General features: G+C 54.7%; 1 protein-coding gene across 2 annotated transcripts in view; it reads right to left on the bottom strand.

Annotated features, from left to right (window-relative positions):
- The window catches only part of ARHGAP26 (Rho GTPase activating protein 26), a 146,052-nt gene that overhangs the window by 112,592 nt on the left and 13,342 nt on the right, over positions 1 to 20,118 (bottom strand). For both annotated transcript variants that reach the window (XM_042790078.1, XM_042790077.1), the window contains exons 2-9: positions 11,549 to 11,644; positions 10,514 to 10,575; positions 10,030 to 10,101; positions 8,749 to 8,850; positions 5,876 to 5,986; positions 5,158 to 5,262; positions 4,228 to 4,357; positions 3,736 to 3,836 (exon numbers count right to left, since the gene is read on the bottom strand). In XM_042790078.1, the coding sequence (XP_042646012.1) occupies positions 3,736 to 3,836; positions 4,228 to 4,357; positions 5,158 to 5,262; positions 5,876 to 5,986; positions 8,749 to 8,850; positions 10,030 to 10,101; positions 10,514 to 10,575; positions 11,549 to 11,644 (779 nt within the window). The remainder of the gene's footprint in view (positions 1 to 3,735; positions 3,837 to 4,227; positions 4,358 to 5,157; positions 5,263 to 5,875; positions 5,987 to 8,748; positions 8,851 to 10,029; positions 10,102 to 10,513; positions 10,576 to 11,548; positions 11,645 to 20,118) is intronic.

Raw genomic sequence — 20,118 nt, forward strand, 5'->3', positions numbered from 1 at the left:
GGCCTTTCAGCCAGTGTTTTACCCGGTGAAGAGTACGCCCATCCAAGCCATGAGCAGCCAGCTTCTCCAGGAGAATGCTGTGGGAAATGGCATCAAAGGCTTTACCAAAGTCCAGGTAAACAACATCCACAGCCTTTCCCCTCATCCACTAAGCAGGTCACCTTGTCACAGAAGGATCAGGTTAGTCAAGCAGGACCTGTCTTTCATAAACCCATGGCTGACACTCAAGATGATCTATCTGCTCCATGACCCTCCCCAGCACCGAGGTCAGGCTGACAGGCCTGTAGTTCCCTGGATCCTCCTTCCAGCCCTTCTTGTAGATTGGCATCACATTTGCCAGTCAACTGGGACCTCCCTGGTTAGCCAGGACTGCTGATAAATGATGGAAAGTCGCTTGGTGAGCACTTCCACCAGCTCCCTCAGCACCCTTGGGTGGATCCCATTTGGCTCCATAGACTTGTGTGCGTCTAAGTGGTGTGGCAGATCACTAACCATTTCCCCTTGGATTGTGGGGGCTTCATTCTGCTCCCCATCCCACTCTTCCAGCTCAGAGGGCTGGGTACCCAGTGAACAACTGGACTTACTATTAAAGACTGAGGCAAAGAAGGCATTAAGTACCTCAAGCCTTTTCCTCAGCCTTCGGCACTATGTTTCCCCCCACATCTAATAAAGGAATGAGATTCTCCTTAGCCCTCCTTTTGTTGCTAATGTATTTATAGAAACACTTTTTTATTTGTTTTTTACAGCAGTAGCCAGATTAAGTTCTAGCTGTGCTGTGGCCCTTCTAATTTTCTCCCTGCATAACCTCACAACATCCTTGGAGCTCTCCGGAGTTGCCTTCCCCTTCTCCCAAAGGTCATAAACTTTCCTTTTTTTCCTGAGTTCCAGCCAAAGCTCTCTGTTCAGCCAGGCCAGGCTTCTTCCCCAGTATCTCATCTTTCGGCACGTGGGGACAGCCTGCTCCTGTGCTGTGAAGATTTCTTTCTTGAAGGACATCCAGCCTCCCTGGACTCCTTTGCCCTTCGGAACAGCCTCCCAAGGGACTCTGGCAACCAGGCTCCTGAACAGGCCAAAGTCTTCCCTCTGGAAGTCCAAGGTGACAGTTCTGCTGACCTCCCTCCTTACTTCTCCCAGAAATTAAAACTCTATCAGTTCATGATCACTGTGCCCAAGACAGTCTCCAACCAAATCCTTCTCTGTTCACAAACAACAGCTCCAGCTGGCCCCTTCCCTAGCTGGGTCCCTCACCAGCTGTGTCAGGAAGGTATCTTCCACACACTCCAGGAACCTCCTCCTGGACTGTTTTCTCTCTGCTGTGTTGTATTTCCAGTGGACATCTGGCAAGTTGAAGTCCCACACAAGAACAAGGGCTAGTAACTGTAAGACTCCTCCCAGCTGCTTACAGATTATCTCATCTGCCTCTTCATCCTAGCTGGGTGGTCAGTAACAGACTCCCACCACAATATCTGCCTTGTTGACCTTGCCCCTGGCTCCTACTCATAAACACTCAACCCTATCAGCACCATTGTTAAAGCTCTAGTCAATCAAAACACTCCCTAACATACAGGGCTACCCACCACCTCTCTCTCCTTGCCTGTCTCTTCTGAAGAGTTTACAGCCACCTATTGCAGCACTCCAGTTGTGTGAGTCATCCCACCATGCTTCTGTGATGGCAACTGTCATCGTTTTCCTGCTGCACGGTGGCTTCCAGCTCCTTCTGTTTGTTGCCCATGCTGCGTGCATTGCTGTAGATGCACTTCAGTTGGGCTACTGATCCCACCACCTTTTTGTGGGGAGAAGCCCTAATTCCTACATGACCATTCTCAGGCATTTCTGTGGTTTCTAACACATCAACAACCCTTGCATCTCTTGCTGCCACAAAAGACCAGGAAAGGGTCCCTGAACAGACCTGGGCAGACAGACCAGAGGGAGCTCCCTGCAGGGCTTCTCCCCGGGGTTCAGCAGACACTACCTGTAGCCGGTCCTCCCCAGCCTGGCCTGCTGCTGGCACAGGGCTGCTCCCAAGCTGCCAAACTCCCCGTCCGGTATTTAAGGGAATGCCCCTGCTTCCAACCCACTAAAACATCCGGCTCCAGCCACAGCCCGAGGCACGTTCCCGAGGGGCTGATACCACGTGCAGTGTCTTTTGTGACCCATAGGTCTCCTCCTGCAGCACCGACATCACCCATCGCTTGGCGCCTGCTCCAACCAGACCCCGAAACGCCCGGCAGTGCGGCCACAAGCCCCTGGGCTGCTCCACGCTCCGACGCCTGCTGCCGCTCACCCCTGATAGACTCTGCAGCCCCGGGGAGAGCTGCCCCAGCTTAGGCAGCGTTTCATGCCAGGATCGTGCAAGCCATGAGACCCCGGGCAAGCAGCCACACTGGCACGGTGGCCGGCACAGCATGCCGGAGCAGGGCTCGCGGTCGTGCCGGCAGCGCCCGCGCCCCGGGGTGCAAGGGAAGCTGTGAAATGGGAAGAAACCACATGAAACACAGTGCAGCCAACTGATGATTACAGGGCTGGGATATTTTAAGGCTGAGTTATAATGAAGATGCTCCGAGGCAAGAGGAAATTAATTTTAAAAGTTGCCCTCCCTACAGCTGGCTCCCTTTGCCAGCAGGGAGCCATGTGGCAGTCTGTCCAGCCGCCCGAGGCGCTCCCCTGAAAGGGGATAATGTTCACAAACCACCCCAGCCAGGAACACTCCAGGGGGGTCTATTGTTCCTGCTGTATAGAGGAGCAAAGCCAGTCCCAGCTACAGCTGCCCTGGGAACAGTGGGGCACACGGGATGTGCTGGCCCCCCACACCCCACATCCACTGCTCCCCCTGCTCCTCCACACCCCCTGGGGACCCAGGGCAGCTCCAGCCTCTCCTGTGGCTCCATCTAAAACAAAACAACTTCCCTGGCCAAGTCACAGGCATCAGGGAAGCAGCAAAATAATGAACAGGTTCTCTTCTCCACACCTTGGAGGAGCAACTAGGGGCTGGGGAGCCGGCACTTGGAGCTGGAGCATGGTGGGTATGCATGGCACAACCCCACTCTGCTCCCAGCCCCGAAAAAGCCACAGCCTCACAGGGCACAGTGCAGATGCACAAGCCACCATGTGCTCAGCACCACCAGGAACAGCGAGAATGGAACAGAAGATGCAACTGCGCATGCTTCAGCGTTTAAAGGTCTCTCCTTTCACAAACGGAATTCAGTAAATAAAGGACAGACCTAAGAGAAAGACAAAAAAGGCCCAGACTCAGTCCAGAGGCAGCTGCTGCAAACTTATCCTTACACATAGCTGTGTGCAGACATCAGCCTGGAATATGGAGCTGAAGCATGAAACACAGCGATGTCCAAGGGGCTCTATGCACTTGGGAAACCAGCTCTGCTCTCAGCACAGCTGACAGTATCCAAAGATCTGTGGGCCTTTAGGGGTTTGCTTGTATTTTTTTTTTCTGTTTGGTTTTGGGTTTTTTTTTTGTTTTGTTTTGGTTGGTTGGTTAGGGGTTTTTTGTTTGTTTGGGGTTTTTTTTGTTGTTTTTGTTTGTTTGTTTGTTTTGTTTTGTTTTTTATTTCCCCATGTGGCACATGCTCACCCTGGAACAAATCTGACCCACTTCACTTGCATGTGTGTCACCTTGCTAAAAACGGTTCCCTTTGAGCACCGGGAGCGCATGCAGCCGGCAGTGCCGCGGTGCTCCCCGGCAGCCCCCCGGGACACAGTCCTGCTATCAGCACTCACCCCTTTTCCTCCAGATTTCTGGTCAAACGGCACCATGGTGATCCGCTTCGATTCCCTCTGGTACGTGCAGTAATGCTTCACCCAAGAAGTCCCAAAGTGACCTAACAAAGCAAATGCAGTTTTTATTCCCAGAACCAGTACTGTTTCAGTGCCCTCCTGTTAATAACCTGTTATGTTTAACAATCATTTAACATGACAGATTTCTGTACCTATGGTTCTTGTTGGACTTTGCAAGAGGATTAAGCACTATTACCCCCCTTCTGTTCAGGGGAAACTTTTATCAGGCACTGGCAGTGATTTTCCCTGCCCAGGAAGAACCTGGGTCCCGCATTCCCACTTTAATATCCCACCCACTGGGCCGATCCCTCTCTTCCATGGATTTTGTAGCCTGATGAATTAGCCTTCATGCCCCACACCCTGATGAACCACCTTCCCCCACGTGCCCACTCGCCACACTGCCCTGGCAGGCAGCTCTGCCGCCCCGACACCTACGTTTCTCCTGCACGTAGAGATAACCCTCCATCGTGTAAGGGCTGATGTTTTTGTGCTCATGAGGATTCTCCTTCATCTTCTTCATCAAAGATTCAACCTCTGACCTTGTTCCTTCAAAACGATTTCTTGTCTGCAAATTAAAACAGGAAAGTCTTCTCCAATGCATGGACCCAACGTGGCCTCCTCCACAGCGAGGAGGCACAACGCAGGGGTGGGACCCCAGAGCTGGGTCCCCATGGCCCGTGTGGGAAATGTGACCAGGGAGGCCCACTGTCAGCCTCAGGACAGGTTTCCTTCCTGGGCCTGGATTTAAGCTAAAAGAAAAATATTACAATTTGCAAGGTGTTTGTATTATGAGTTCTGTTAAAAAGTTATTTCAAAAGAATGAAATCAGTCTGTGCTCTCGGGAGAAAACCAGTAATTTTATAACAGGAGAGGAAAGCAAAGCTGCAATGCCAACATGCCAAAGCTCTGCTCACACGTCCAGCGTGCGGGCACCAACCGCACGCCGGCCACAGCCACAGCCAGCCGAAGGGCTCCGCTCCACGGCCCGGAGACTGGGATGGCAAAAAGTGCTGCACTTCCCAGAACGAGCAGCGCTTTGAAACACTTGCAAAATGGTTTGAAACACTCACTAAAATCACAGGGCACACAGTGACGCCTGCCCGCTGGCTGACTCCTGGGGAAGCTGGGCCTCTGCGTTTGGTATGCCGTAGGGAATGAACTGCCAAGTGGGCTGTGTATAGGATGTAGTGTTATTTACAAAAAAAAATTTGCTTTCAACGGCACAGTCAAAGCCTTTGCTTGATGGCATATAAAAAAAGGATTGTAAAACCTTTATTAAAATCTCTCAAAAGTGTTAGTTAGCTCTGCAGGACAGCCACGGCGACGAGCACGTGGCACAGCATCACGGGCACATGGCACACTTACGTTCTGGATGCTGATTGTCAGCTCTGTCTTGAAATCGCTGAAGTCCTTTGCAAGCTCGTAGCCGTGGTGGTAGAAAGTGAAAAGCCCCTGCAGAAAGGCCAGCAGCTGCGTTGGGGTAAAACGAATCAAGACAGTCAGTAGAGACCCCACAGCTGCTGTCAGAGCCACCGCTGCCGAGGGGAAGAATCCCTGCAACGCCCCGGGGGCACCTCTCCCACTTACTCGTCCCTCAGCAGGAATGACCTTTGCAAAGAGCCACGGAGGTTTGGCACTTCCCAAAGGAGCATTAAAGAACTTAGTACTTGAGCAAAGGTAGGTCTTAGAAAACTCTTTTTTTTCTCCTGTTTCTGTCACTCCTGCACTCCTCCTCCCTTGTGAATGTTACACTTCTAATTTTTTTCCCCCAATCAAGCCTATTTTCATCAGCAGCAGGCCCCACAGCCCAGCCCACCATGACAGAGATGTCCACACGATAAAAAATTAAATTGTTCCATCATGCACGCGGCCACTGAGCCAGCGGCTCCATGCCCCGGGGCTCACACTGGTACTTTTTCCCCTCATATCTCCCTCCGAGGGAGGGGTGGCAGGGTGAGGCTGGAGCCCCCAGCCATCCCACCACAGGGCTGCCCCATGCCGCAGCCCCGCTCCCCCCAAGCCCCTGCTCCTCCACGCAATCACCCATTCTTTGAGGGCTGAGGAGGCCTGAGTGCTCACTTACAGGTTCCACGAACTCAAACATCTTCCTCTCCTGGACCTCTTGCACCTTGAAGACATATTCCAGGGAGACTTCGTAGAAATGCTGCCGAACCAGGTCCACCTGGCTGTCTGCCTGCAAGCACCAGGGAGATGAAAGAGGAAATACGAAGTTACTACTGAGCGGGAACGCTTGGCCTTATGATCAGAGGACATCTGGGTCTAATGGGAACGTGTCCGTGCAGAACAAATTCAGCTTCAGACCCTGGTCCAGGGCTGAGCAGATGGCACAGCTCTTTCTTCAGCTAAAAATGACTCATGTTCTCACCTCCCCGACAGCTGTGTAGAAAAGCACATATTACAAGCAAGAAAAATGAGAAGTCGCTGCATACTTGACAATAAAAGGCAATTCTCCGCTTTCTGGAAAGCGCCACGATGGGAGACTGCCTGGAGCATCCCAGGGCCGAACCAGGCAGTGCACACACCCCACCACCCTCTCCAGCAAGTGTGTCACCTCGGTGGATCAGCAAACAGTAAAGCGTCTCTGTTTCACAGGTAAAGCCCAAGTGAGCAAAACCAGAGATATGCCCCAATCCCACTGCATAAAAATAACCTTGTCAGGCACGCGGAGCCTGAGGGGTGAGGGACACGGGTGTCCCCCCGCACACATGGCTGCTAGGTTTGCAAGTGACATTTTGCATAGAGCAACCCGGGGTGTCACTGATGCCAGTGGTGCTCCCGGGGCGGTCAGTCTGGGTGACCCACCATCCCTCTGACCTCAGCACCAGTAAACTCAGCTGGACGCAAACCACCGCCGAGTCATTGCTCAACAGGAGGGAAATTCTTCTGTCCCGGCTGAGGCTGGCAGGGTGCCCTCACCAGCGTGACCCTCGCTGTGCCCCGGCAGAGCTGGACCTCCGGGGAGGAGGATAGGCTGCTCCACACATCCCATCAGGGCTGGACATACGGGTGCTCCCACACTCTGCAAAACCCAACTGGCAAATACCCACTTGCGTTTGAACAGCAGCTTACTCCTGATTCTGTGCGTGACCCAGCCAAGAAATGGCCCATGTTCCCCATGACCCACCACCAGCATTTGTGCTGTGTGCCCGTGGTGCGCAGGCCGAGGTGTTTAGCAAACTGAGTTCTGAAAAGCAGAAAGTATGATGCAATCAAATAACTTTGCCAGGAGTTAAACGGCAGATTAGACGCTGTGTGTTATTTAATTGGTCAACAGCCAAAGCAGCAGAGAATTCCCATGGTTTCCTCCTTTCCCCACAGCAGTTGCACATGTGGCCGCTATCACCCTCCAGATGTAGACAGCAAGAGGAGGTTAGGAAATGTAAAACACCAAATCTCCTGGACACAAATGCTCTTCTCTTAGGACACCAGGGCATCTAGTGAAGCTTCAGACTGCTTATAAACGGGTGCTGTTAACTTTCCTAAAACTCTGCCATCACACAGGCACCTTTTCCATGTGCACATCTGCCATGGCTGCAGCCCCCGGCCCGGGAAGCCCCTCGGCAGGCAGAGACCGCGACGGGCAGCCCCAGGAGAGGTGCTGGATGGGGCGAGAGCTCCCACACCCACATTTCACAACCTACACACCAGACAGCTCTTTCAAAGGCACCCCCCTCCTTGGGGGGGCTTGAGCCACCAAAACCAGCGTATGCTTCCTAGCGCCCCAGGGGAAAAGGCCCCAAGACCTTGAATTTGAAGCTGGCTCCAGCCTCCTCCTGCCTTCGAAGCACCAGCCGAAGTCAGTGTTTGGGGTGGAAAATGCCAGCAGATGGCACCAGCCACCAGCCCTGCTCAGCACACAGCGGCAGCCGCATCCATCCCGCACAGCGCCCCGCTGCCTTGGGCAGCCCCGCAGGGCCATGCTCTCTCCAGGGCACAGGCTCACACCTCTAAAAGTCACTGCTGCAACCTGACAGACACAAGTGGCTCCTTTCCTCCCCAGAAGAAAATCCTTCCGTTCCTGTGTGTCACAACAGTGTTTCAAACACGAACTAAAACAGAGGTTTAAAGGGTTATTTAAAAGCCATGAGAATGGGACTATCCATCTTCTGGGATGTATGGGTGGTTCCACGCAGTAAGTTATTTACAAACCCAGAACACTTATGCAAGGACAAAGCTGGCTTGCAGGCACGTCAACCCTGATTCTTCCCCCTCTTCAACCCTGATTTGGTGGAAGATGATTTTTTGTGCCACAGATATATCTACTCTCTTGAGTCCCCAACTTTGCTGGGCACCGTATCACCACCTGAGCTATCCCAGTGCAGGAGCCCTCACCTGTGCCCACCAGTTCCCCCAGAATGGCTCAGCAGCACACCAGAATAATGCCCAAAAGCAAGGACATGCATTCTGCAGGGACCAACCCAGCTCTGGGCCAGTGCAGGGAGTTCCAAACTTGGAAGAAGTGATTGAAAACTCAGCATACTCATCCAGTAAGAGCATCTGGCACAGTAGCTCGCTATGACCCACGTCAGTAATAGCCTCCTAAAGCAGTTTAAAAGCACTAAGCCTGATCACTCCTCCCATGAAGCCCAAAGCCAGTGCAGCCACTTTCAGAGAAGGAAACTAGACATCGTGATTTGTGCTGGCACAAGGGAAGCCTGCAGCAGAACCAGTTCCTTTCTGTTACACTCTTTAATTATAAACTCTCTCTCTCTCTCCTTTTTAATTGCTATCCATTTTGGGATCTCTCTGATTTACTCACCAAAACAGCTCCATCCCCTCTGATTAAAAGAAGAGGGGAAAACCCAGCACTCGCAGCCAGAATGAGAGGAAAAAATGAGTTTACAGCCAGGAGAACCAAATTTATAAGCTGCGTAAAACATTCAAAAAGCTCCCCACAGTTACAGCTAGACATGGAAAACCAGAGATTGCTCTCACCTCCTGAAGCTGGGATTCTTTCTTCTTAGAAGACAAGTTTAAGTGCTTTTCTAGGACACCACAATACTTCTCCGTCTCCTTGTCATATTTCTTTTTGGCATCCTACAAAACAGAACAAAAAGTGTGATACTGAACACAATGGCACTGGAGCAGCCATGAGGGTCCACGGCATTGGGCAGGACCACAAGTCCCAGGTGGGAGCTAACCCCCTTCTGCACAGCACAAGATGGGGCCAAGGCCAAGGGCATCAGCTCGAAATGCTTTTATCCATGAGCATCAGCAGCTACAGGAAAGGGACTCACGCTGCCAAAATCCAAGACTTGGGGGAGCCCCTCTTCTATTCCCTGGGCCCAAAGCTCAGCAAAACATTCAGATCCAGGGCGGGTCCAAACCAAAGGCAACCCAAGCAAAGAAAGCGCTTGCTAACCAGCAACACCATCACGATTTCACACCCCGCCCCTTGCAAGGGCTCATCCTTGTGTCACTCAGGACAATGACACAGTCATTTGGCTGCTTGGAGCCTTAACTTTTCTTTCACACCTCTCATCTCACCCTCCCCACCCTGACACATCAGTACAAAATCCACCCCTGACACCTGCTAATAACCAGCTCCTTTCTGAAGCACCCCTCTTTGTCTTGTTTTCCTTTTTCTTTTTTTTTTAGCTGCACAAACCAGGACAGCCTGGCCAGTCTGGGCTGCCCTGTAGTGCCACCGTGACTCCCGTGCCAGGGGAGAGCCGGGCACACCGCTGCCATGCAAACACAGCCCCGCCGGGCTGGCATGTGCTTCTTGCAGGCAGCAGCAGGTTGTTGGAACAACAGGAGAACCGCAGACTGGTTTTAATTTCAGAACAAAGGCAGGAAAGAAAGGGGGGACAGGCTGTCTCACAGCCGCCCTCAGCCTCACCGGTGCTTCCCCAGGCTCACCCGTCCTGCCAGAAGCCGTCTAGATTGCCGTGCAGCCGCCCAGCGACACAGCGGGCATGGGCAGCACAGACTGGGGGGCTCAGGCAATGGGGAACCCCTCTGAGAAAATGCAAATTCTTTCTTGGAGTAAGGAAAAAAGCTCAATTCAACTGGCATGTGATTTTAGGCCCTTGGCATGTTACTCGGTTGTGGGTGAACTCGGAATACTGAGGCACCTTCCCGGGAGCGGGATTGTCCCCGTGTGCAGGTGACGCAGTGCGCCATGTCCCGGCCACCACCGCAGCTCCGGGCTCTGCTCCCAAGCCCAAGCAGGGTATCCCAGAAAAGACGGCTCTCAGTGCAGCACCAACTTACCTTAGCAGCCCCAATCTGCTCCTTGCGAAACTTCTCCAGTGGTGTGATCAGCACCTCGCTGGCGTTCTCGATCTACGGGAAAAAAAACAGCACAACTCACCCGCCACCTTTTGCCCACCTCAGCCCCAGACACCCGAGCTGCTCAACAGCCACAGAAACCCTCCTGCAGCCCACAGAGACCCCCACGCTTCACCCCCTCGGGCCCTGCGCCGGCTGAGGGGCGAGTACCAAACCTGCTCCCTACCCCAGTGAGTCCCACCAGCACCAGCACCGGCCATTTTCCAACTGCAAGACACCATTACTGATGCTCTTCAAGTGTGCCCCCCCCTCTCCAAGTTCACCCTCCCCTCCCTCTGCTCTCCCCCCAGGAAAGGGAAGGGGCACCAGGGCTTGTGGCACGCCACAGTGCCCCGGGTGCCCCCCCACCCACCGCAGGCAGCACCGGTGCCACCACCCGCCCCGCTCCCGGCAGACGGGGCCGTACCATGCGCATCCGCTCGTCCTCCAGGTTCCGCAGCACCGTGGCAAACTCCTGCAGAGACTTGGCTGGAAGAGACCCGTCCACACGGTCAGCATTTAACAACGTTTTATTTTCTTTTTAAATTAAGAGAGAGACTGAGAAAGGTTTTCTTGTTTGTGCTCTGGGGGGCTCAGGGGATTGGTTGTTTGGGGGTTTTTATCATCTTTGCTCTCCCCCTATAAAGGCTTCCAGTTGCCTACACTAGCAACTGGTAGCAGAGCATCCCCAGCACTGTGTTGCCACCTCCAGAGAGAAACACCCCACCTTCATCTCGGACCTGCCTGACCCAACAGCCAGTGGCTGAACAGCCCCACGGCTCAGCACTGGCCTCTGCCGTGCTCGGCACGCAAGCAGCAGCTCACTGCCACATGCGTCGCAGCAAGGGGACTTGGATGGGAAAGCTATTTTTGCTGAGAGACCGGGCACAAATCAGTAAGCAATGTTAAATCAGGGCTAAAGCTCATTTGCTCTCCTGGCTCCAGATGATGTGTACAATAAGTTCTAAAGGTTCAGCTGGGGCAGAAGTAGGATAACACTGAGTGAAGCGGCTGGAGCTGCTGCCCTGCGCCACGAGAAGCTCCACGGTAAAGCTGGGCTCAGCTCAGAGAGCCCTGCCGGGCTCTGAGCTGCCAGGTCCTTTGCTTCTCTCCTGCAGAGCACAGCCCTTGCAGTGTATTTGGCCATGGCCGCATCTCCAGATCCCCGCTCTCCAATGCAAAAGGGCCAGATAACCTAGATGGTTTCGGATACGGGCAATCTTCTTCCTTTCCTATCTGGCAGGGCTAGATTTAGGCCAAGAAGCAACAGCTGATTTCCTCGGGAAGGCTTTGCTGATGTTCAATAGAAGAAACATGCCATTTCCGGAGAGCAGGAAAGCACCCAGACTAATTCCCAGGCCCTTTGGTTTCCTTGGGTGTGTTTCTCCCCTGTGCCCTGCTCAGCTCAGGGCTATGGAGCGTGGCTTTAGGGCTACCCAGGGCACCAGCACCCAGGACTCACCTATGCAGATCTCATCATCCGTTTCAGCGTCCCCGATACAGCGGAATTTAAACTCGTTGAGGGAATCTGCAAACTTGCGCTTGGCTGCCGACAGGTCTGCCGAGAGAGGGATGAGGGAAACCGTGGATGTTAGAAAAGGGGAAAGCTCACTAACACCATGATGCTGGTGGATGCATAATCCCAGCCGGCGAGTCCTCATGGAGGGACCTGTCCAATGGGGTCCCCCCAGCACCAGGGCAGCCCCTAGAGCACTGCCCTTCTGCAGCCCAGGGATGGGGCTCTGCAGGGTCCCATCCAGCACCCACCAAAATACTCTACAAGAGATAAAACCTCAAAATACCATGAGAAGCACACGGGAGCTCAAGCCCAGTGCCACAGGGCAGTGGCAAACGGTGACGCAGGGTGGCACTGCCAGGGCAGCTGCCCCCCCAAGAGACAGCACCTCTGCACAGGCTCCCAGCCCTGCTGAATGAAGGCACCATGGACGGGTGATAATGCAGAGGTTTATTGCTTTCCAAGCTGCAGATTCTCTCCGAAACCTGAATCCTATTAAGTTCTTACTTGCCATGACCTGAGTGGATCTAGGATTGGCTTTTTGAACCGGCCCCGTAACCCTGCACACGCAGACACACACGCTCCCGGGCACCACAAGGCCTTGGAGGGGAACTCATAATTGAGCAATGTGAGGGACCGCAGGCACACAGATGGCATTAGGAAGGCATAATGCTAATTCCCCTGTGCGTTTCTTCATTCAAAGTCTGAATATTCAGCCTTTTTTTTATCTTTCCAAGCACAGGTGGAAAACATGCGTGCACACAGTAAGGCCATTTCCTCCTCTCATACATCAACAGCCAAAAGATAACCACAAAAGAATTCAAGTGTTTTGCTTCCCCCATGGGATAAGGGAGTTTGCAGCTTTCTCCAAGCAATAAAGCTGTTCTCCAAGTGTCTCTGCTTAAAGCCCTGGGGCTAATCCTGCCCACAGCTCAGTCCTGGATGCCTTCACACAAGTGCTTCCTAAGGCAGCAGAAAATCACCCAGCAAATGCAGGCAGGGAGAGGGAAAGCGCCGGGAGCTTTCCCGGTGGAAAAGTACAGCGGGGACTTCTCCGAGGAGCAGCCAAGGAGCCACGGCCCCGGTGACCCTGGAGCAGAGTATTCACACCTTCAAAGTGTGGTTCACACGAAACAGCATTTGCATTCTGCCCGTGCTGCCAGAAACAGACCGTCTGTTTTTGGGGCAGTTTCCAGGGTGCTCCTGCAAGGTTTAAAAGAGGGAGTCACGGGAAGCTCCAGCTCCGTGGCTCAGGCACCGATGGCATGAAGCAGGCAAAGGGCACCCGAGGCACCAGGCCAGCCCCTGGGGAGCTCTCCGGGCACACCATGGCGTGGGGGCAGCTGGCTGAACCCCCAGGGAAGGGCAGGGCGGGGGGGGTGGCTGACAGCACCCCCCTGCTCTTCACACACCCGTGCTGCTGTTCTCTGCATCAGGGCAGCCCTGCTTCCCTCGCCGGGGCAGCCAGACAGCTCGGGGACCTTAACCCGGTCCCCAGAGCTGGGTGGCCTCCTGCCTCTGGAATAATAACAAAGATGACGTTAATGACTTAAGGAGTCATTTCCTCTCCCCCCAGCTCCGTGCTGACCGTCAGACACCAGCCACGCTCTCCCCACTGCATGCTGGCTTCACCAGAACCTTTGTCTGTGTTCTGTGCGGCACCAGCCCTGCTGTGACACCCCCAAATGGCAGGACCTCAGAGCCAGAGGCTGCTCCAGCACAGGGACAAACACCCAGGGGGGAGCTGAGCTCCAGCAGCCCAGGGCAGGCTCACCAGCAGCATCACTCACCAGGGCCACCCTGTCCTCTGAGAGTGAGGAGGTTGGTGCTCCTGCAGCTACCGGGCACAAGCCAGAGCAAAGCCATGAAGCCTTCGGAGCCCGCAGTGCCCAACAGCGATGGCTCACGGTGCTTATAAATAGGCAAGGGAGAGGCAGAGGAGGAGATAATTCCTGGTGCGACAGCGATAAAGGAGGCTCGTTGGCAGCCGCTCGCTGAACAGCACGGCCCAGACACAGGGGCGAAGTGGATGCTAAAATTAGCAGCAGGATCAGCCAGAAAAGGAGAGAGGGGGACCCACACCACAGGTCTGGGGGCAAGCAAGGAGCTAGCGTGGAGGGGCCCCATCATCCACCCTGTGCCACTGTTACACCCACCCACACTCCTAGCATACCGTTTTCCTAAAAGACTGAACTTCTCATCTACATTTTTGGGAAAAAACCCTCCAGTGGAAGCAGGCAAAGCTCTCGGCTGAGCTGCAGGCAGGGGCATGTGGGGAAAGCAGGGTGGCCCCTCCATGGGCCAGCTCAGCTCCTGAGGCTTCTTACTCCCCAGCAAAACCAAAATCCTACAAAGGCTCAACAGAAACTTCTGCTTTCTCTCATGCACGAGTAAAACCACCTGGACCCTGTGCATGAGTCACAGCCAGGCTGCGCCAAGGGCTGTGAAAGTTTTGCTTCCAAGTTCTCCAGCTGGCTTCATCAGTCAACCACACCATCAGCGAAAACCACCACAAAGCCAGAAAAATCCTTCTGCCTGAGCAACACGACAACAGCTTGGGGCACAGACACCGAAGATCTCGGGGTGCAGCGAGAGAGATCCTCTGGCAGAGGCATCACAGGAGGTGAAAACAGCCCTGTGCAAGCTGCTAAAACACCAGGAGGATCTGGGGTGCAGCGTCAGCCCCAGGGCTGCCGCCACGGAGACACATGCCTGCCTGAACCCAGGATCCAAGATAAAACCACGTGAAGAAAACACTGGCCACACAGCAGCAAAACAGATCTCGGTCCCACCTGCAAGGCAGCAGCCATGTGTGTGCCCGTAGCAGCTGGCACACCACAGCGTGCGGTGGGTGTGCCCCAGTTACCATCCCCAGTCAACACACACTGTGCCACCCGTAGCCCCGCTGTGCCTGCCTGTCCCCCACTCCACCCCAACACGGGGCCGTCCTGCCCCACGGTCCCCCTCTCCATGACTCGTTTCCTTTCCCTCTGCAGGATGACCAACCCCAGGTGGGGGTTGCTATCGCAGTCCTCCTCATCATCACATCCCATGGCTCCCAAGTCACACCCCCAGGCTGGCAGGGACAGGATGATCCCTTTGAGAAAGTCCACTTGACAGAAAACAGGCACACACGCTGTATGCCAGAGGTCCAGGGGCGGGGTGACAGCAACCAATAATCTAAATAAAATGCCCCTTTAAAAGTGATGTATTGGCTCGTTACTGCAACATAGGCTCAACTGTTTCTGGGAGCACTCCAGCAGCGTTCCCCTGCCTGGGGAAGGGTTTATGACCTGAACCGGGGGCAATGGGAGAGAAAACTGCACAGGATGAAGACAAGTGACATGGAAGGAGATGTCACGGAGACGGCAGAGGTACCTGCAGGGGCCTGTCCCAGCAAAGAGGGAGCTGGAGCTGAACTCTGAGATCTGATCCCATCTTTCCGAGCAGTGATCAAAGCGCCCGGCATCACTCGTCCATCAGCACAGCAAAGCTGAGCAGCATGAAGGGGATCTGCCCCCGGGCTGCTCCCTGCCTGCTGCGGCTTGATCCGTTCCTGCACAACAACTCCCGAGCCACAGCTTGGCTTTTTTTGTGACTGATCCTTTAGTAGATGTTCAGTAGCCAATTCTGGCCGAGGCCCTGGAATGCTGCCACTCTGCTCCCATGGCAAAGCTCGAAGCAACCCGCCAAGCTGCCCTGCCAGCACCCAGGGCCCTGCCCCGCTGTGCACCGCAGCACCCGTCCCTCACACAGCGGAGACATGCTCAGCATCCTCACCATCCATAGCATCCAGCTCCGTCCACCACAGGACCAGCACGGAGCAGGAAAGGCTCCCAGCAGCACAGAGGACATCTGCCTGCAAAGCCACCTCAGTTAACGCTTTTGTCCATCCCTCCTCCCTCACACCCAGCTCAGGACTCAGCCCCTGTCTCCCCTGGTACCCCACATCTCTCTTCCTCCCTCCATCAGCCAGGGAGCAGGGTAATCGCTGGCTTTTTCCATCCCAGCCTCACACCTCCAGGCACCGGGGCTCCCTCCAAACCCAGCTGAAGTCAAAGTTACTCCAGCGTGCAGCAGCTCTGCAAGGGATCCGCAGCAAGGGAGCACCTCACACTCCCACTGCCCATCCTCCCAGATCACCCCAACATCCCTCCTCTTCCTCCTCCTCCTCCTCAGCTATTGAGAGTTAAATCTTCTTTCTGGGAAGCGGCTGCTGTTACTGCAATGAGACTGAAGTGGTGGTTTTTCACATAAAAAGCCCCTTCCAAAGGAATTTGGAACTATTGAAAAAGGCCGTTTATAGAAGGAAGATGCCGTGATTTCACAACCCTCCTCCATGCATACAGCACCCCGGGTGCAATGCGGGCAACCCTGTCCCAGCCAGATCCGAGCCGGTGCTGCCAAGGGAGAGCCCCCCACATGCAGGGCTCCCCCAGGGGCAGGCAGCTGCGAGGCAGGACAGCCCCTCCCCGGGGCACAGGCATCGGCTCCACCACATCCCCAGTTCAGCTCACTCAGCACAAAGAGCTTCGGCCACTTCAGGGAAGTCACTCACACCACAGCCCTGCTGCGAGCCGCTCTCTCCCAGTCACCAGCTCCCAGATCTTTCCCCAACTTTATTCCTCAGCTGGACATCTCTCCGCTGTGCAACACTCCTACCACCCCCTCCTCTCTTTGCGTTCAGTGTTTAAAACAGTTTCAGGCTCTGCCAAAGGGACCACAGTGAGAAAGTGCACTGAAACCTGAAAGCCTGGGAGCTTTTCCTTTAAAAATCAAAATTTATAAGGGACCGAAAAGAGACTGCAACTCCTCCGCTTGGGTGCTTTTCCTGGCTGGGGTGGGCAGCTGGGAAAAGTGACCACAGGACACAGAGGGGAACCATAACACATCAAAATGAGATGCCCAGACAACAGACATCCCTCCTGCCTGCCTGCTGCCCGGTCCCCCAGCCCAGCAGTGTGTGTCTGAAAGATCAGATCAGCCAGGGAAAAAGGTACACTGCTGGCTGAGAAAGCAGGGGCTCCCCCAAAAGCTGGCTTTGCAGCCAGCTTGTTATTTAAACTGGAAAAAAATCAAAAATAGTTCTGGCTTAGTTATGCTATTGAGGCACCCAGGACAGGGGCAGAAGCAGCAGAATGCTGCAGGCGGGTCAAGTGAAAGACAAACCTGCTGCCCAGTCCGGGAGCGAAGGGTTAATGCTGCTGCAAAGGGGGAAAGCAAAGGATGCTGATGAGGCCAGTTGCATGCTGCAAGGCAAGTTCCAGCGCTCTCGGTGTCTGACACTCACACAGAGCTGTATTTCTACACTTCCTGCAAAGAAAATTGCTTAATAGCCTATATTTAATGCTCAATTGGACAACAGGAACCGAGACTCCTGCCCCTTCCTTCCCCCGCGGCAGGGAACGGCAGGCTCAGGCTGTGCATCCCCCTCAAGTCCCCAGAGAGGGACAGGAGGGTCCCTGACGGCACAGGAGCCTGTCCCCTCCTCGTGGCCACCTCTGCCTGGCTGCCCACAGTGGCACTGCCTGTCCCCTCCCAGCAGCACCAGCATTCCCACCACCCCAAGCGGGCTCCCAGCCCCCTCACTGGGGAGGTGACCACACTCCCACTGGCAACCACAAGGACAGAAGCCACCAGCTCCCACCTCGTGGCTTTGACCAGTTCCTTAAAGCTTCTGAGAAAAAAAAAAAAACGCATCAACTTCACCCATCTTCCTCCTGGCTGTTTTTGAAGAAAATGCCTCCAGCCCTCCTTACAGCATCTGTGCCCGTGGGGGTACAAAAGGGACTGACAGCCTCACGGCTGCACCACAGGGTGTGCCGACACGAGCTGGGCTTGTTCCCAGCGCTCTCATCAGGTGCTGACACACGGACAAGCCTCTTCAGTCCTCCACATGGCAGCTCCCCCTTTCCACATGACGGGAGAAAACAACAGGTCCTGCCTCCTGGGGACAAGGGAGGTGAAGCCTCGGGGTCTGCAAAATGCTTTGGGGTCTGCACACAATAGACACTGCGCAAGTGCAAGGCTTGACCATCATCAGACATCATCTGCCCGGGCTACAGGGGTAACAGTAGGTGACAGCCCCCGGACAGAAACACTTCAGCATAAACAGTGCCAATCCTGGAGCAACAGCTGAAGCAAGGAGAGTGGCATAGTCTTGCTGTTTGCCAGGGATCCCACTATGCAGGCGCTGCTACCTCACAGCCCGGCAGGATGCCCTGTGCACAGCCACAGCACACAGCCATGGCTTCAGGCAGCGCTGCTGCCACCAGCACCTGCAGGAAGGGGACCAGCGCGACACACGGGTGCCACCGGCTGACCCCGAGGCAAACCCACCCAAACGTGCGAGCCATGAGGGGCTGCCAGCCCCGGGGAGGAACTGCAGCAGGATGCGGAGCAGCAAGGGGCAGCTCCTTGTCCCACAGTCCCAATGGGGTCACAGCAGGGTCTCTGCGGGGTCCCACAGGGGCTGGTTCACCTCCACCACCGCCTCAGTGGCCTGCCAGGAGCCTCCTCCGCTGCCGCTGGGGCAGGATCTGGCCGGGGGACCTGTGCTGTGTAACAGCCCAGGTGCAGGAGCCCAGAGAAGGCAGGTCTGGGGGATCACTAGCAGGACCCTCACCCCCCAGTCTAGCTGCAGAGAAAGTGGGTCACGGCACAGCCCGCTCAGCCACAGCAGTGGCACCTCTGCAGCCCCACATTTCTCCGGGCCACGGCAGCCAGCACTGAGCAACCCCATGGTGGGCAGGGTCCAGGCAGGACAGGTAATCCAGGGAACAGCCGCTCTAATCAGTGGCCAAAACAACCAGATTACAGCCCACCCAGGGCGCTTAGAAAGCAGCAATATGGTGTCTGTCCCCGCCGCATGCACCCGCTGCCAGTGACCACCCGGTGAGCCGGGGCTTCAGGTACAACGCCAGAGTGAAGCCACTGTGGGGTCACACAACATCCACGCCCCAGTGCTTGGGGATGCCCAGGGATGGGAGTTTGGGAAAGGTCGGAGCTGGGAACGGCCAGCCGGCTCCAGCCCATGGACACATGCGCGTGCCCGGCTGCGCTGCCAAGGTTGGGACACTGAGCAAACCACGGCCCCACAGTTCACGCAGGAATCCAGCAATGAGCGCCTCAGGCCTGCTAACCCCCGTCTGCAGCCACCAGCACTGAATTTTAGCCCCCACACGGACTCAGCTCGTGCACTGCTGCGGTCAGCACAAAGCATCGGGGCAGCGTCATTCGATGCTTAATTTGTTCCAAGAGGTTTAAATCCTCTCTCTTTGCGCTTCCTCACAGAGGTCAGCAAAAGCCCCACTCCAGCGAGACGCCGTGGTCCTCTGGACCCAGCCCAATCCCCAATGCTTTCATACATAATTAGCAATGACTTATTTAATAAATAACTTCTCTGACGGGCAGTTGGAGTTAATCAGTGATTTAGGATGGGATTGCAGCTGCTGGCAGGTTCCCCTCTGATTCATCATCTGAGTAAATATATAAAACCAGATGAGCAGAGACTACCCCACCTCCAGCAGCAGCTTCTGCTGTCGTGCCCAGGCACCAAAGCCCACGGAAAGGCTGTCCTGGCTTGGCACGTGCCAGAGATTGAGGTCTGAGGGTGCCAAACCCAGCAGAAGGCGACCCTAAGGACCGGTACAACAGGCACAGTCCCAGTGCTCTCCTCAAGGCTGGGAGAGCATCGCTGCCTGGGCCCCGCAGCACCCCCAGACCCCATTTTGTGCCTTTACCACAGGCACAGCCTCCAGCCAAAACATAGCACTGAGCCTCGTCTCAGCAGCGCACACAGGAAAACCAAATTCCACCCCCTTGAATCCCAAAATTTCATTTCACCAATAGAAAGGTTATGAATACGTACACCCTACAAACCATGCTTTGAGGAAAAAACCCAAAACTGCTCAAATGTGCTCAAACGTAATAAATATTGAATGATCTGCCCAAGATGGACCCAAGACTGAAGATTCAAGAGGTGCCACAGCTTCTGCTCAGCCTTTTACTGCAACCATGGGAGCAAACTGCACTGCTGCCCAGCCAAGGCATCACCGTATGCCTCGCTTCACACACTCAACGTGGCTTCGTACGGCAAAATGTTTGCTAGAGGGACAGAGAACTCATTGTAGGATGAATGAGACTATTGACTGGGCTCAAATAGCAGATCAGATTTGAGTAACACGCTGAAGACATGAATTATTTCCATGGTATTTTAAGAGATAAAAGTTCTGTGCTTCATGAAAAACAAAGTTAGCCCTTGGAAGGACTGCCTGGTTGCACAGCTAAAATTATCCTGGCACTGCCCACCAGCCCAGCACCCTGGCCACATCATCTTGCCACCCCCAAATCAATAATGCTTGTTATCCTGGGAACCTTGCCAGGCCAGGACGTTTTTGCAAAGCTTCCCGAGATTCCTGGTGAAAGGCACTAAGGATCCAAGGGAAATGAAGCCAGAAGGACCACTGGATCTCCTGGTGAGATGGTTGGATTTCCAAGAAGAAGGAGGAGGGGAC

Source organism: Tyto alba, unplaced genomic scaffold (genome assembly GCF_018691265.1).
Source record: "Tyto alba isolate M040663 unplaced genomic scaffold, T.alba_DEE_v4.0 Super-Scaffold_17, whole genome shotgun sequence".
Lineage (NCBI taxonomy): Eukaryota > Metazoa > Chordata > Aves > Strigiformes > Tytonidae > Tyto > Tyto alba.